Source organism: Lissotriton helveticus, chromosome 10 (assembly GCF_964261635.1).
Source record: "Lissotriton helveticus chromosome 10, aLisHel1.1, whole genome shotgun sequence".
Taxonomy (NCBI): Eukaryota; Metazoa; Chordata; class Amphibia; order Caudata; family Salamandridae; genus Lissotriton; species Lissotriton helveticus.
Window position 1 is genome coordinate 489,814,526 of NC_136071.1, and position 17,647 is coordinate 489,832,172.

A 17,647-nucleotide genomic window follows, 5' to 3' on the forward strand; every position below is an offset into this window, starting at 1 on the left:
TGCAAGCCTTTTCGGACATGGAGCGGAGCCCGTTTAAGTACTGCCCGCTCTGTGGGTCCAAGTACCCACACATCGATCTACACCCCGTCTGTAACAAGTGCCTTTCGCCTGACCACGACGACGGAAAGTGCAAGTTGTGTGCGCAGTTCCGCTCAAAGAAAACTCTCAAGCTTCGGCGCGCGGTGCGCTTGGAAGCTAAGCAAGCGGCCCCGGATCCGGAGAACATCTTCGGCGACCAGGACGAAGAGGTCCAGGGTCACCATCTACAAATCTCCCCACCAGAGACGGAGGTCGAGGCGGATCCGGGAGACGACGACGGAGTCGCGGGTCAAGGCCTTGAATACGTCGAAGAGGTAGGAGACGACGATGAGATTTATGGGGCCGCGGCGGACAGCTCGGGGGACGAGCTCTGCCCCGAAGGTTACGAAGATGCCGACCGGGACACGGGATCGCCTGTCGGCCTTACCCAAGACCCGTTGCCGCAAGCCACAGCCCCGCCTTCGGGCCCGGCTACGGACTCACTTGCTGAGCAGACTGTTTCGAAAACGAAACTGAAACCATCGGGATCGACAACACCTAAAATGGCCGACCCGAAAACGAAACCGAAACTTAAGGACTCGAGTGTCCCTAAGATGGCTGCCGTGCCGGTGAAAAAGACGGTGCCCGCTACCCCATCGGCTCCGTCGACCTCCGGTCCGCAGAAGCCGAAGAAGTCCGTCGATTCCGATGCTGCAAAATCGAAACCGACGCCTAAGGAGGGGTCCTCCAAAGAAGATGGTCGGCACGGGTCAGCGGCTACGACGCCGTCCAAGCCCGCCAAAGTCGGCTCCAAGGAGGCTGCGCACAAGAAGTCTGCGCCCCGGACTCAGGAATCGGAGGCGCTGAAGACGGGTTCCGCGCCCAAAGCGCACAAGGCCCACAAGGACGTCGGATCCGAGGGACCGATCAGACCATCCTCGTCAGCGACGAAACCCACTGTGAGTGAGACGTCCCTCATTGCAGACTCACTGCAAAGAATCAGGGAGAAAGCCTTTGCCCCGTCGGCTCCGATACCATCGCCGCAGCCGCAAAAGGACACTCCGGCAAAGCCTTCTGGGAAACTTCTCTTTCTTTTGCCACCTAAGGAGGCGCCGAAAGCGTTTTCAACCAAATCGGCTCCGAAACAAGTTTCTTCGCCGGCTGGCCCGCTTCCACGTCGGGTACTCGAATCAGAAGACGATTCAGAGCATTTCATCGACGCTGACACAGGCAAGCTGACCCTCTATAAGAGGAAAATCACTTCGGAGCCAGTGGACTCCTATGTCATCCCACTGAAAAAGAAGAGGGTGCCCCTTGACGCCTCAGGCCTCACGGATCCAATCCAGCCTCCCCCAAGACGGAGCCCTACTCCCTCCCCAGAACACTCTGCGGGTGAGGGGTATGATGAGGACGAGCAGTACAATTTTCCTATCGATGAACCTGATGCACAACCGGATTCATACGATGACACTGGTGACCAGAACACCCAGGGTGTGGGGCAGGACCCGCAGCTCTTTAATGCACGTGCATCCCCGACTGAGGACTCAGCAGGCTTTCATGCACTACTTGAAAGGGCGGCAGCCAATCATGATGTGGACATGCATGCCGACCCGGTTGAGGAAGACTTCCTTTTCGACACCTTTTCAGTCTCCGAAAGGACAGTAAAGACACTTCCTATGCTAAAAGGAGTCCTCAAACATGCTGGGGACATTTTTAAGGAGCCTACAAGAGCGAGAGTGGTCAACCCTCGCATTGAAAAGAAGTACAGGCCTGCACCTGCGGACCCCGCCTACATCCGGGGACAATTGCCACTGGACTCTCTTGTGGTCGCCAATGCCAGGAAACGTGCCAACTCCCAGACAACGGGTGAAGCTCCTCCCCCGGATAAGGAGTCCAAAGTGCTAGAGGCAGGGGGCAAAAGAGTGGCTGCACAGGCATCAAACTTTTGGCGCATCGCCAATACACAGGCGCTCTTGGCGCGTTACGATAGGGCACACTACGATACCCTAGAACAGGTTGTACAACACCTGCCTCCACAGTTCCAAGAAGCTACACAACTGCTCATTAACGAAGGGAAGCTAATCTCAAACGCAGCCATCAAGTGTGCGCTTGACGCTGCAGATACAGCTGCTAGGGCTGTCAACACTAGCGTTATGCTGAGACGACAGGCGTGGCTACGCATCTCAGGCTTTAAACCGGATATTCAGACAACAATTCTTAATCAACCGGTCAATCCTGATAGTCTGTTTGGTCCAGATGTTGACACCACCCTAGAGAAAATAAAAAAGGACACGGAAACTGCTAAATCCATGGGGGCCCTGCAGTCTCAACAGTTTCGTGGCAGCAATTTTCGTCGCTCAGGTGCACGTGGGGTCACCAGAGGACAAATGGGTCAACAATCCCAGTTCTCAAAAGGTGGGGCACAATCCTCGTTCACGAAACAGAACAAGGGAGGTTACAGGAATAACAGCAACAGAGGTCGCGGCAGAGGAAACAACAACCCCCGCTCCTCTACTCCAAGCAAACAGTGACTCTCTGTCACTGCCCCCCGACCACCTAACACCTGTCGGGGGGAGACTGCAGCAGTTCCTGCCCGTCTGGAAAAACATCACCACAGACAGGTGGGTGCGACAACTAGTCCAGTATGGTTATTGCCTAGAATTAAAGTCCACTCCACCCAACATCCCGCCAAGGCAAAGGCCTATGTCCGCAGAGCACTTGCTCTTATTGCAGCAGGAAGTAGTGGTGATGCTGCAAAAGGGAGCAATCGAGCAAGTGCCGGTGGGAGAGGAAGGCACAGGGGTATATTCCCTGTACTTCCTTATTCCAAAGAAGGACGGATCTCTCAGACCCATTCTAGATCTACGCCCCCTCAACCTGTACATACTATCGGAACATTTCCACATGCTTACACTGCAACAGATTCTTCCCTTGCTAAACCAAGGAGACTTCTTAGCAACCTTAGATCTCAAGGATGCGTATTTCCACATTCCACTTCACCCGTCACACAGGAAATACCTGAGGTTCACTATTCAAGGCAGGCACTACCAGTTCAAGGTCCTACCCTTCGGAGTCACGACAGCCCCGAGGGTGTTCACCAAGTGTCTGGCGACAGTAGCGGCGCACCTCAGGAGGCAGAACATCCATGTCTACCCCTACCTAGACGACTGGCTCGTACAAGCCAAGTCAGAGCAGCAGTGCGCCGCGGACATGTCAACTACAATTCACCTTCTTCACGATCTGGGTTTCTCCCTAAACTACCCAAAATCGCATCTTCAGCCGGCACATGTCCGGCAGTTCCTAGGTGCAACGATCAACACCCTGACGGCCATGGCTCAGCCAAACCAAGTCAGGATAGACAGCATGCAGACCCTGATCCAAAGGTTCAGGCCACAACACTCGCTTCCGGCGAGAGTGTTCATGCAGTTGATAGGCATGATGGCCTCCTGCATCTTCATAGTCCCTCACGCACGGCTACACATGCGCCCGCTCCAGGAGTGCTTAGCGAATCAGTGGACACAGGCTCGTGGACAATTGACAGACCTAGTGTTGGTTACCAGTCGGGCATACGACTCTCTGCATTGGTGGACTCCACACAACCTTTGCAAGGGCCGACTGTTCCAAGAGCCTGTGCCGCAGATTGTCCTGACAACGGACGCATCTCTCCAGGGATGGGGAGCTCATGTGCTCACTTACACAGTGCAGGGACTATGGTCAACGCAGCAACAGAAGATGCACATCAACTATCTGGAACTGATGGCAATCTTCATGGCGCTCAAGTCCTTCATTGTACATCTGTGCAACAAGGTCGTGCTAGTCCGGACGGACAACATGACCGCGATGTACTACATTCAAAAGCAGGGAGGCACCCACTCGCCACAGCTGTCTCATCTGGCTCAGAGCATGTGGAAGTGGGCCATTCAGAGGAACATTTTCCTCATGGCAGAACACCTCCCAGGAAAGGACAATCAGATGGCGGATCTGCTCAGCAGGTACAGCCATCAAATGCACGAGTGGGAGTTACACCCATCTGTCCTCCACCCGTACTTCCAGCAGTGGGGTCATCCGGAGATAGACCTGTTTGCCACAAAAGAGAACGCAAAATGCCAACACTTTGCCGCCAGGTTCCCTCACCCACAGTCGCAGGGAAATGCGATATGGATGAACTGGTCAGGCAAATTTGCGTACGCTTTTCCGCCAGCCCCTCTAATACCGCTGGTCGCAAGAAAGCTAAGGCAGCACGGGATGACTCTCATCCTAGTTGCTCCAACGTGGGCGCGCCAAGCATGGTACACCACGTTCCTCGAACTCTCAGTGGTGCCGCATCAAAGACTGCGTCTCACACCCAGTCTTTTGACGCAGAACCATGGAGAAATTCAGCATCCAGATCCGCAACAGCTCAACCTGGCGATCTGGCTCCTGAGGTCCTAGAGTTTGGGTACCTTAACCTGCCTCCAGAATGCATGAGCATCATCAAGGAGGCGAGGAAACCAACTACTAGAGCATGCTATGCTGCAAAGTGGAAGCGTTTTGTCATCTACTGTACAGCCAATGACATCAACCCGCTTGATGCATCTATCCCCAACATCATCTGCTATCTGTTGCATCTTTACAAGTGCAATCTGGCGTACACTTTCATTCGGATACATCTATCCGCCATAGCGGCTTATCTTCAGAACAGGCAGCACCTCTCTGTCTTCAGAGTGCCCGCCATTAAAGCCTTCCTTGAAGGTCTGAAAAGAGTCATTCCTCCAAGGACACCGCCAGCTCCAGTGTGGAACCTCAATGTCGTCCTCACCAGACTGATGGGACCACCATTTGAGCCACTGCACTCGTGTGAACTCCAGTTCCTTACGTGGAAAGTAGCTTTCCTTATAGCTATTACGTCTCTGAGGCGTGTCAGTGAGCTGCAGGCGCTCACAATCCAAGAGCCATTCATTCAAATCCATCCAAATAGGGTAGTGCTACGCACTAACCCCAAATTCCTTCCGAAGGTGGTGTCACAGTTTCATCGAAACCAAACTATTGACTTACCAGCATTCTTTCAAAACCCGCAAACGGTGGCGGAAAGAATGCTCCATACCTTAGATGTACGGAGGGCGTTGATGTACTACATAGACAGAACACAACCCTTTAGAAAGACAAAACAACTCTTTGTTGCCTTCGCACCACAACACAAAGGCAACCCAATTTCCAAAGCAGGGATAGCCAGGTGGATTGTTAAGTGCATCCAGATATGTTATCAAAAAGCCAAGCGCACTTTAACAATACCCCCCAGAGCGCACTCCACACGCAAACTGGGGGCATCCATGGCTTTCCTAGGGAACATTCCTTTAGAGGATATTTGCAGAGCAGCCACGTGGGTCACACCACATACCTTCACAAAACACTACTGTGTTGATGTGCATTCCAAGCAGCAAGCAGCTGTAGGACAGGCTGTTCTCAAGACACTTTTTCAGGTTTCTGCAGCTGGCACGGGCAACCGCCGCTGATGGAGGGACTGCTATGTATTCTATGCTAAGATATGAATTTAGCAGCCCACATGCCTCGAACTGAATATGCTACTTACCAGTATGCATCTGTTCTTGGCATGTAGGGCTGCTAACATTCATATCGCCCGCCCTCCTCCCCGGTGCCTGTCGCAGCTGCAGATATACTATTGTATTTATTCATTAGCATGGACATCCTTTACACTTTTCACTCCATCTTCTGCCACAATGGCGAAAAACAATCTGGGGATGGAGCCGATGCCCATGCGCACTGTAGTCCAGGGGAGGAGCCACCTATCTCAGGATACTTCGAAGACTCTTCCAGGACAACAATGTGCAATCATCCGAGCCCAACACTAGGCGGCGATCTAATGCTAAGATATGAATGTTAGCAGCCCTACATGCCAAGAACAGATGCATACTGGTAAGTAGCATATTCATTACTTATCTTTGAAAAAGCTCTCTCCGGTGCATTCCTTATTTAACTGCTATTTCCGACCCACATGTCCATCTTCCCAACCTGTAGAGTGAAGTTTCAGATATTAAAATTATCCCAAGTGAGCTTTTGCACATTGCAGTTGAAAGATCACTTCTGTTAGCTATACTCCACATTATTGGGTGTGGAATGTCTATTGATTAAACGTATGCCAGTGCACATGGGTGGCACCTTTTTGCAGCTCCGTGTCATCACGTCTGGAGGCAGGTCGGAGTCACAATGAAGGTCGACAGTGTAACTTGGCAGCAAAACATGAGCTGTTACAAGAGTTTCAAGATCTAGTCTAGATCCTGAGGAGATTCACAAGGTGAGGAAAGTGTGGGTAAACAAAGTTTGCACCAAAAAGAGCATTATGGGAGGTAAGTTAATTGTTTGTAGGGTATTCTGGCAAAGCCTCTCCGGATGAATGTAAAGGCAGATGCGTGTCAGGAAAATTGCTATCCAGTTTCATATTGCTGATTGTGCATTGACAGGTTGTCTTGTGTTTTGTTCTGTTTTTGCCATCCTTGTTCTTAGCCAATAAGACCTCCCCGACATCTGGTGAGGGAACTCGCCCTGGTGGCGTGATCCATGTGTACAGTGAAGACATCACAGACAAGGGAGCCGGCAGCTTCATTCCATACTGCTCTATGGCACAGGCACAGCTTTGCTTCCATGGACACCGAGACGCTGTCAAGTTCTTTGTTTCTGTGCCTGGTAAGAATATCTCATGCAAAACCTACTTATTGCATTAACAAGGCATTCATTTCATCCAGCACAAATTAATGGACTTTCTCCTTAGTAAATCTGCTGTTGCTTTAGATAAGGCTGCAGTAAATGGCGTTGTGTGCCATGTGTAATAGTGGTTATTTGCTTAAAATTAGGACTGCCACTGTTTGGAGCATGCAAAAACAACAGTTGATAGACAGAATGCAGAACAATGTCATACATTCACCCCAGTACAGAGATCTGGGCCTAAATCCATCGTTTTTTTGCTCACCATGCCATTCCAGTTTGAACCCAGCCAAATACAAATCAGTCTCGACCCTGTGCCCCATGGGAACAGTCCAGCCAGAACTGCCAAGCCAGGTCCTCCCTGGACTGGAAACAAGCATCCTAGGACCGGTTTTGGGCTTTCAGCCTTCATCAGCCAGAATAGCTTGATTCCAGTGGCATGGACAGCACGGGTCTCACGTCTGAGCATACCCGTCCCACTCGGGGTGATCAATGCAAAAACAACAGTTGATGGACAGAATTCAGAACCATGTCATACATTCACACCAGTACAGAGATCTGGGCCTAAATCCATCGTTTTTTTGCTCACCATGCCATTCCAGTTTGGACCCAGCCATATGCAAATCAGTCTTGACCCTGTGCCCCATGGGAACAGTCTAGCCCGAACTGCCAAGCCAGGTCCTCCCTGGACTGGAAACAAGCATCCTAAGACCGGTTTCAGGTTTTCATCCCTCATCAGCCAGGGTAGCTTGATTCCAGTGGCATGGAGAGCACGGGACTCACGTCTAAGCATACCCGTCCCACTCGGGGGGAACAAATGCAAAAATAACAGTTGATGGACAGAATGCAGAACAATGTCATACAGTCAACCCAGTACAGAGATCTGGGCCTAAATCCATTGTTTATTTGCTCACCATGCCATTCCAGTTTGAACCCAGTCGTATGCAAATCAGTCTTGACCCTGTGCCCCCTGGAACAGTCCAGCCCGGACTGCCAAGCCAGGTCCTCACTGGACTGGAAACAAGCATCTTAGGACCGGTTTTGGGCTTTCAGCCCTTCAGCCCTCATCAGCCAGGATAGCTTGATTCCAGTGGCATGGAGAGCCCGGGATTCACGTCTGAGCATACCCGTCCCACTCGGGGTGACAAATGCAAAAACAACAGTTGATGGACAGAATGCAAAACAATGTCATACATTCACCCCAGTACAGAGATCTAGGCCTATATCCATAGTTTTTTTGATCACCATGCCATTCCAGTTTGAACCCAGCCGTATGCAAATCAGTCTTGACCCTGTGCCCCATGGGAATAGTCCAGCTCAAACTGCCAAGCCAGGTCCTCCCTGGACTGGAAACAAGCATCCTAGGACCAGTTTCGGGCTTTCAGCCCTCATCAGCCAGGATAGCTTGATTCCAGGCGCATGGAGAGCACGGGACTCACGTCTGAGCATACCCGTCCCACTCGGGTGACAAATGCAAAAACAACAGTTGATGGACAGAATGCAGAACAATGTCATACATTCACCCCAGTACAGAGATCTAGGCCTATATCCATAGTGTTTTTGCTCACCATGCCATTCCAGGTTGAACCCAGCCGTATGCAAATCAGTCTTGACCCTGTGCCTCATGGGAACAGTCCAGCCCGAACTGCCAAGCCATGTCTTCCCTGAACCGGAAACAAGCATTCTGGGACCGGTTTCTGGTTCATAACCCTCATCAGCCAGGCTATCTTGAATCCAGTGGAAAAGTGAGCAAGGGACCCACGTCTGGGCATACCCTGCCAACTTAGGGCAAACAAAGCGATACCAAAGGGGATGATGGACGGAGCATTTGAGCAAATCAAACACTCACCCCCAGTCAACTGATCTGGGTTTAATCCATCATCATTCTTTAGCTCATTCCACCACCCCAGTTCAGACTTGGCCATATGCTAATCAGTCTGACCCTGTGCCTCATGGGAACAGTCCAGCCCAAACTACCAAGCCATGTCTTCCCTGGACCGGAAACAAGTATCCTGGGACCGGTTTCAGGTTCATAACCCTCATCAGCCAGACTATCTTGAATCCAGTGGCAAAGTGAGCAAGGGACCCACGTCTGGGCATACCCTGCCAACTTAGGGCGAACAAAGCGATACCAAAGGGGATGATGGACATCTTCCCTCAGGCAGCAGTGCACCAGGAGGTGTGTTTGCAGAGTGGTGGAGAAAGGGGTTGTGGCCTCTGACCAGCTCTCAGCAATCCAGCTGTGTGGGCCTTATTGGAGGTAACAGGAGGGCTAGTTGGCACCCAAGTACCCACAAGAGCCAAGGGGACTTTATCCCCCAAATAGTAGTGCCCCAGGAGGCATATTTGCAGAGTGAAGGAGAAAGAGAGCATGGCCACTGAAAACCTCTTAGCAAACCCACTGTGTGGGACCTGTGGGAGGTAACAGCAGGGGTAGTTGGCCCCAAAGGACCCTCAATAGCCAAGTCAACTTCATTCCCCTACTAGTAGTGCATCAGGAGGTGCATTTGCAGAGTGATGGAGAAAGGGGGCAGCCTGCTATCAGATCCCAGCAATCTTACGTAATGGAGGTAATAGGAGAGATAGGTGGCCCCCAAGGACGTCCTTGGGGGCCAACTACCCCTCCTGTTACCTCCAGTAAGTCCCACACAGCAGGATTGCTGAGAGGTTGACAGAGGCCATGACCCATGGTTGTACCATAAGTGTACCATACAATACAATACAATAGGTAGCTCACCTAGCTCATCTCAAATTACATCACTGAAGAGATCACTGATGACCTCATCAAGTGATTGTGAGTGTTTTTTTAAATGTTTGGGTATTAAACACATATTAAGGTATCACAAAAGTTAAATTAGTTTACTTTGTGTGATACTAATGGTTGATTCTATTTTAAAACATAGATCAAGTGAGTGTCTGCGTAACTGTGTATCTCTGTGTGTGATTGGGTGTGTGCATGGCTGTATGGGTGAATAAGTAGGTATGTCAGTAGCTGTATAGGTGAGTAGGTGACTGTGTGAGTGAGTGGGTGTGTAAGTGATGTATGATGAGTGAGTGGATATGTGAGAAACTGTATAGATGAGTGAGTGGTTGTGTGAGTTTGTGTACGGGTGATCGAGTGGCTGTGTGAGTGGCTGTATGGGTGAGTAGCTATATGGGTGAGTGAGTTGGTTTGCAAGTGGCTGTAAATGGTGAATGAGTGGCTTTATGGGTAAGTGATTGGCTGTGTGAGGGGCTGTAAATGTTGAATGAGAGAGCACACGAGTGGCTGTATGGGCGAGTGAGCAGGTGCATGAGTGTCTGTATGGGTGGGTGCAAGGGTACATGAGTGGCTGTATGGGTGCGTGAATAGAAGGGCAAGTGGATGTTTGGGTGGGTGTGTGAGTGGCTGTATGGATGAGGGAGTGGGTGTGTGAGTGCCTGTATTGGTGAGTAAGTGAGTGTGAGAGAGGCTCTATGGGAGACTGTTTGTCTCCATGGCTGTTTAGGTGACTGAGTACACGTGCTAGTCTCTGGATCAATAAGGTTGTTGGCGTGTGAGTATCTGTATGGGTGAATGACTCGTTGTGTGAGTGAGTGGATGTGTAGGTGGCTCTATGCATGAGTGAGTGGGTGCATGAGTATTTGTATGGGTTTGTGACTGGGTATGTGAGTGGTTGTATAGGTGTGTGAGTGAGTGTATGAGATGTTGCATGGGGTGTCAGTGGGTTTGCGAGTAGTTCTGTGGTCAGTGATGTAATTTGAGATGTCATCAGCGATGTCACTGATCATGTCATGAGTGATGTAACGTGAGGTCATATGCAGTGGATTGTGGCTGCATAAGTTATAGTTAGCTCAGTTAACTAGAACTGCTTAATTTCGATGGTTTTGAACAAGAGAAATCTGAGTTTAACTATAACTTACCTGTAATCTTTCAGAGTGAGTGTGTGAGTGAGTGCATTATTGTCAATGGATGTGAGAATGTGTGTCTCATTGAGTGTGTGTGAGTGCTTCACTGAGTAGTTCTGTGATTGGTTGTGTGAGTGCATGAGTGGGTTCTGCTCATTTTCTTGCTGGTTTTCTGCTCACTTATGACCTTTATTTTGCCTCTTTCTATTCTTTGCTGACCTTTACTTTTTCGTTCTGCTTGTTTCTGCCTCTATCTGCTTATTTCTGAACTCTATTTTGCTTCTTTCTGCGCATTGCTAACATTTGGTTTCCCACTTTCTGTTCGTTCATGACCTTTATTTAGCCTCTTACTGTCTGTTTCTGATCTCTATTTTGCCTGTTTCTGCTAGTTCCTGACCTCTATTTTGCCTCTTTCTGCTTGTTGGCAATTTTTATTTTGCCTCTTTCTGCTCATTTCTGATCTCTATTTTGCATCTTTCTGCTTGTTTCCGACCTTTATTTAGCTCCTTTCTGCTAGTTTCTGATCTCTATTTTGCCTCTTTCTGCTCTTTGCTGACCCTTAGTTTGCCTCTTTCTACTAGTTTCTCACCTTTATTGTGCCTCTTTCTACTAGTTTCTCACCTTTATTCTGCCTCTTTCTGCTTGTTTCTCACCCTTAATCTGCCTGTTTCTGCTCATTTCTGATCTTTATTTTACCTTTTTCTGCTTGTTGCTAACCTTTAGTTTACCTCTTTCTGCTCGTTTCTGATCTGTTTTGCCTCTTTCTGCTCATTTCTGATCTTTATTTTGCCTCTTTCTGCTTGTTTCTTACCTTTATTTTGCCTCTTTCTGTATGTTTCTGACCGTTATCTACCTCTTTCTGCTCGTTGCTGACCATTATTCTGCCTCTCTGCTTGTTTTTGATCTTTATTCTGCCTTTTTCTGCTCATTTCTTGACACTGACATTTAAAAAAAATGCTTTTTTGCCCTAGACGGGGTCCCTATGGGCAACCCCCGGGAGGCCTAGGAGGTCAGGGTATTCCTACCATGTCACCTTCTCATTTTGTTTTAATGTTTTTTTGTGGGTAATTGCATAGTCAGATAAAACAACTGGCTTAAATATGTATTTCTGCATTTGCAGGAAATGTTCTAGCTACCTTGAATGGAAGTGTCCTAGACAGCCCCTCTGAAACCCCAAGTACAACTGCAGCAGAAACAGAGGAGCAGAAGTTGAGAAATGTCCTAGTCCTGAGTGGTGGCGAAGGTTACATTGACTTCCGTATCGGTAAGTTCTTTATTTTCCTCTCTTGATAAATAAACCTTTCACTATTAACTGACACTGATTCATTAACCACATCAGGTATCTTTATTAGTTGGGATACAGAGCTAGTTATTTAAAATAGTATTTGTAAGTTATGCTTCCAAAAGGTTCTGTGTTTGTATGTCTGTCTTAAGCATTGCTCGCTGTTTCTTACATTGAGATTTTATTGTACACAGAAAATCTTTCAAGAGTGTCTGTTTTTGCAAAGCAGATTAAAATAGCAACATTTATGTTTTTTCACAAGGGCACACACAAGCGTATTTTTCTCTGCCCATTGTTGATGAACATTTCCTTTGTTGACAAAATGTCCTGGTTATGTTTATATCATAGTATGCTACGCTTATTGGGATACTTGCGTAAACCAAATTGAAGTGCTTTACTGACACTTTTCCCCTATAACATTCTGACATTAGAAGTAAATCAAGGTATGATTGCAAAATAATTTCATTTGTTGGTGTACAGTACAGGTTGACACCAAAGATACATCCTTACCCATCTTAGACTATTCACTTTCGGATCCATTTCCAAGCACTAAAATTTAATTCATATGCTGACGACTTCCAGCTTTATTTTGAGGTAACATACTCCAAAGACTCATTTGCTGAAATTCATTCAATAGCTGACTAAGATAGCATACTGGTTAGAAGAAAACGGTCTCATGTTAAGGAAGGGAAAGCTGGGGTGATTTTCCATGGCCCCAAGTATCTGCAATCTTCTTGTACTCGCTGTCCCAGACCATCTATTTCACTAGGTTTTCCATCTACATTATCAGAAACTGCAAAGAAAATTTGTGAATCTTCTAAAGCACTGACTTGACCATGAAGCTTCTCAGAGCAAAGGAGGTTAAGGATTGCCAAGCATTCTTCCACTTCCTACTAGATGACTCCTATTCAGTAGGCATTGGAGCCTTAATCAACTAATTTGGGTTATGGGAATGTAATTCTTGGATATCTCCTTGACTACTAATTGTCATGGCTTCAGAACATCCAAAATGTTGGTGTCCTGCTCTTGGTCTTAATAAATAAAACAGAGTGTTCCCTCTGCACAAACTTCCTGCTAAAACAACAGTGGGCTTTACAACTCACACCCCCATTAATAATTGCCTATATGACAACATCCAAATACTTAACCTGACAGATTTGCCATCATTGTCCTGTTTGTCTACTATGCCACAGGAATGTATTTCTTTATTTAGAACCACATGTCAGAGAGACTCCAGTTTGTCAGTTGTAGGTCCTCAGCTGTGCAAGCATTTCCTGCACCAGGTGAGAGAAACATCCATCTTCAGGCATATTTAGGAATGCATTGAAATGCTGCTTTATTTGCTAACCTCTCAGTCTTCCTCTGGTACTTTTGTGAATTTCATTGTGTCTGGATGTAGTCTGGTCCTTGAACTGCATTTTACAAATGTAAGTACATTTATAAAATAATACATATTACACAGTGCCACAAACACCTCCAAATGGGGCATGCTATCTTTACTTCGATTGCCTTGCATCAGGAATTATTACATTGCAGTCATTAAATCAGAAGTCACTACATTTCAGGTAAGTTTTCTCGCATTCACATTGGAAGTCCTTTACTGTACAGTTAAGTATATAATTAGTAAAATATATGAAATCACACACACACACATATATATATATATATATTGGAGATTAGATCACCCAAATACAAGCAAGTAGGAAATCATCCGGCACTCCGAGGTAGATAAAAAGTCTTCACTTTATTTTATAGGACAAGGTATAGCATCCTCCCTCTTCTTAAGTTTTTCATAATTTTGTAGCTGTTTAGTCAAATCCGTGTTGCCACTTGGGGCAGCCGCCCCTCTTTCTTTTTGTACAGGCTGCGCTGTTTCTTCGAATAGTTTTGATGCTTCAATCTCTCTTGCTGCACATTCCTCATCGCTCATAATTTGGCTGATGCTTTCATACCAAGTATGTAACTTTAGTTAAATCCGCTTTCTCACTCAAAGCAGATCAGTTGCGCACGATTCCAAATGCGCTACGCATACACTCCAGCTCCCGTCTCCCATATGCAATTACCCGTGTTCTCAAAGCAGAGAGGCGGGGCCGCACTGACTCACCGGTAGTTCCGCGATCCTCCAACCTCCGAACACCAGCCAGTCTGCAGCGGTCCCGATCTCTCTCTGTTTTCCTGGGTATACCGTTTACGTACACAGATGGGGGCGCGCCGGTCTTTGTTTACTTCAAAAGTTTAGCGGTTCACGCTGGCATGCTTCCCAATCGCTGGTGGTGCCGGTCCAACGACGATCCGCTACGTCGTTCAATATTGGAGATTAGATCACCCAAATACAAGCAAGTAGGAAATCATCCGGCACTCCGAGGTAGATAAAAAGTCTTCACTTTATTTTATAGGACAAGGTATTGCATCCTCCCTCTTCTTAAGTTTTTCATAATTTTGTAGCTGTTTAGTTAAATCCGTGTTGCCACTTCGGGAAGCCGCCCCTCTTTCTTTTTGTACAGGCTGCGCTGTTTCTTCGAATAGTTTCGATGCTTCAATCTGTCTTGCTGCAGATATATATACACAAAAGCTGTTGAATTCCACAGTGATTTATTAGCAGACAATTCAACCAACGCAGAGTTGGTTAAATTGTCTGCTAATAAATCACTGCGTTAAAAGCTTTAATTTATTTATTTGCTTATTGAGCGCCTGATTCAATTCCCGAAGGGATATCTCTGCGCTTTTTTTTTTTTGCTTCTGCTGTTTAGTCGCTGTTAGTTTTCAGTTATGAGTAAGATTGAGACATAAGGAATGGGGATTGTATTTAGGGCAGCGTGAAAAGATATGTTTTGAGTTTTTTCCTGAAAGATTCGAGGCTAGGGATCAGTTTCAGTGCAATTGGTAGGGAATTCCAGATTATTGGTCCTTTGTACGATAGAGCGCGTCCACCTTGTCTGGCTTTCCTCACTTTTGGAACCTGTAGCAGTAGGTGGTTGCTGGAGCGCAATGCGCGGCCGGGGATGTATGGTACAAATATTTTCTTAAGATATTTGGGACCTGTACCGAACAAACATCTATGTATCATGCAGCATATTTTAAACTTGATACGGTGTTTTACCGGCAGCCAGTGGAGTTGGTGTAGGAGGGGACGAGAAGGGGTTCTATGGGGAGCTAATCTTGCTGCCGTGTTTTGGACTACTTGTAATTTCTCCAGTTGTTCCTCATTAGCCGATACGTAGAGGCCATTACAGTAGTCCATTCTACCTATTATAAGAGTTTGAATGAGTGTTTTCCTGTGGTTGTCTGGCAAAAAGGGGAAAACACGTCGGAGCAACCCCACCACATGGAAGCATGCACCTGTCACTTGGGTAGTGTGTTCCTTGAGTAGGAGCGCTTGGTCAAGTTTTATACCAAGGTTTTTTACTGTTAGTTTTGGGTTTGGGACCGGACCCAACTCCAGAGGCCACCAATCTGGAGACCATAAAAGAGTTGCCCCCCCAAACAGCATTACTTCGGTTTTTGTCACATTACATTGGAGATAGGTTTGTGCCATCCATCGTGCCACTGCTCTCATCCCGTCCGCAAAAGTTGTTTGTACAGTGGGTGTGAGGGTTTGGAAGGGAAACAAAAGTTGGGTGTCATCAGCGTATGACACCGGGGTAAATCCATAAGATCTTATGATGTTGGCTAAGGGGGCCATGTACACGTTAAAAAGCGTGGGGCTTAGGCATGAGCCCTGTGGCACTCCCTTAGTGAGCTCCCTTGAGATCGAAGAATGGGAGCCCAATTTAACACCTTGTACACGTTCCGAGAGAAAACTCTCCAACCAAGACAAAGCCGTTCCCTCCACACCTATATCCCTCAGTCTGTCGAGAAGAAGTTCATGTGACACCGTGTCGAAAGCAGCGGAAAGATCTAACAGCACCAGAATCACTGAGTCCGTGGCTGCTGTTTACAGTAATTGGAATACAACAGCTTTTGTTTATGTTTCGAGGCTCGCCTCTTCGCTACGGACCGCCATCACGAGAGGCAGAGGAACGGCGATTTCGGTGCTGCAGCACTGTTTCGGGGTTGGGAGATATATATATATATATATATATATATATATATATATATATATATATATATATATATATGTGAAAGCAATGCGCCAGGCGCTTCGAGAGGGCTCTACATGAAACATCGACTATCCAGCCTTCTGTTTGCCCCAATCGATCTCACAGCCTCCCTCCAAAGGTTTCATCAGAAGTCCGACGCGTTTTGGGGCAGACACGCCCCTTCTTCATGGACATGAACAAAGTGCACATTACACTCACCAATTCGATTTGAATGCAATTTATTCAAATCGGGCCGTTCTAAGTGGGCGTGGCTCATCATGCTGTGCTCCCAGGCATGCTGGAAGCTGTAGTCTGTGATGGTGAGTGTCAAATGTTCCTTGAGTAGGTTGTGTACAATTGTCTTAGATTAGTCATCTTGGTTATTTTACCTCCTAGTTGAAGGTAGGGGGGTGTCTGCCCCGAAACGCGTTGGACTTCTGATGAAACCTTTGGAGGGAGGCTGTGAGATCGATTGGGGCAAACAGAAGGGTGGATAGTCGATGTTTCATGGTGAGCCCTCTCGAAGCGCCTGGCGCATTACTTTCACATATATATATATATATATATATATATATATATATATATATACACCCACAGTTTATTCTTGTTTGAAAGCGCACTTGACTGCTGACAAAATCTCAGAATTATTTTATTTCAAGCAAAACTGGCAATTTCCATCCAGATAAAATTTTCTGCCTAACGTGTTTCAGAGCAGGCAGCTCCTTGTTCACAGACTTGCCAGAGTCTTTGCAGAAACACTGATAAACCAATTTGTCTGCATGCCAATTAGATATTTATGGCCCTCTAGAGGGCGTCTCAGGTGAGTATTACCTTCTGTGCATGCTGGGACTCTTAGTTTTTCTCAGCCAATTCTTCCCCTCTCATGTATTACAGAGTGATGGCAGCAACCGTAGTTACAGTTAAGGTTACTAGAGATAGGAATTGTTCTGGTTTCTCTGTCTTAAGAACTTTGCACCCATTTGATGAATCTTTGCAATACTTTGCAGACCTATTGCACTCGTTACATTGGTGAAGGATTGAAAGGTTGGTGGCTTATGGTCATGGGGTTCGAAAGAAAAAGGGGGCGGGTGTCGAAAAACACGCTTCCACTCCAATACATTTTACATAGACTTTTTTATTTTACATTACGGCAAAATGTCTGAACCCCACTGACCACACTAGGAACCTAGGTATCATTCTGGACAACAAGATAACCATGAAAACATAGGTCAACTCTGCCTCCTCCTGCTTATATCATCTGCATGCTTCATAGGATATTCAAATGGCTTCTCCAAAGCTTAAGACGCACCCTCACTCAGGCCCTCATCTCCAGCCGACGGGACTATGGCAATGCTCTCTACTCAGGGATCGCAGCTCACCTCCTCCAGCAACTATAGACCATATAGGACACCACAGCCAGACTCTTCCTGGATATCCCTAGATGGGCCCACATAACCCCCTACCTCAGGGAAATCCACTGGCTCACTCTACATAAAAGATGCCAGCCTGACCTAAGCATACAAGACCCTACACAACTACAGACCTGCCTACTTAAACCTCTGCCTGAACTTTTATTTGTCCATCAGACACCTCAGCTCTGCATCTCTTTCTCTAACCCTTCAACCCTGCATCCGATCTAGCAGATGCGGAGGTTGCTCCTTCTCTTACCTAGCAGCGAAGA

General features: G+C 47.2%; 1 protein-coding gene across 1 annotated transcript in view; it reads left to right on the top strand.

Moving 5' to 3' along the window:
- MAPK8IP3 (mitogen-activated protein kinase 8 interacting protein 3) overlaps window positions 1-17,647 on the top strand; it is a 683,833-nt gene that overhangs the window by 593,993 nt on the left and 72,193 nt on the right. Inside the window, exons 28-29 of the mRNA XM_078662972.1 lie at window positions 6,520-6,699; window positions 11,726-11,869. Coding sequence (XP_078519098.1) covers window positions 6,520-6,699; window positions 11,726-11,869 — 324 coding nt within the window. The remainder of the gene's footprint in view (window positions 1-6,519; window positions 6,700-11,725; window positions 11,870-17,647) is intronic.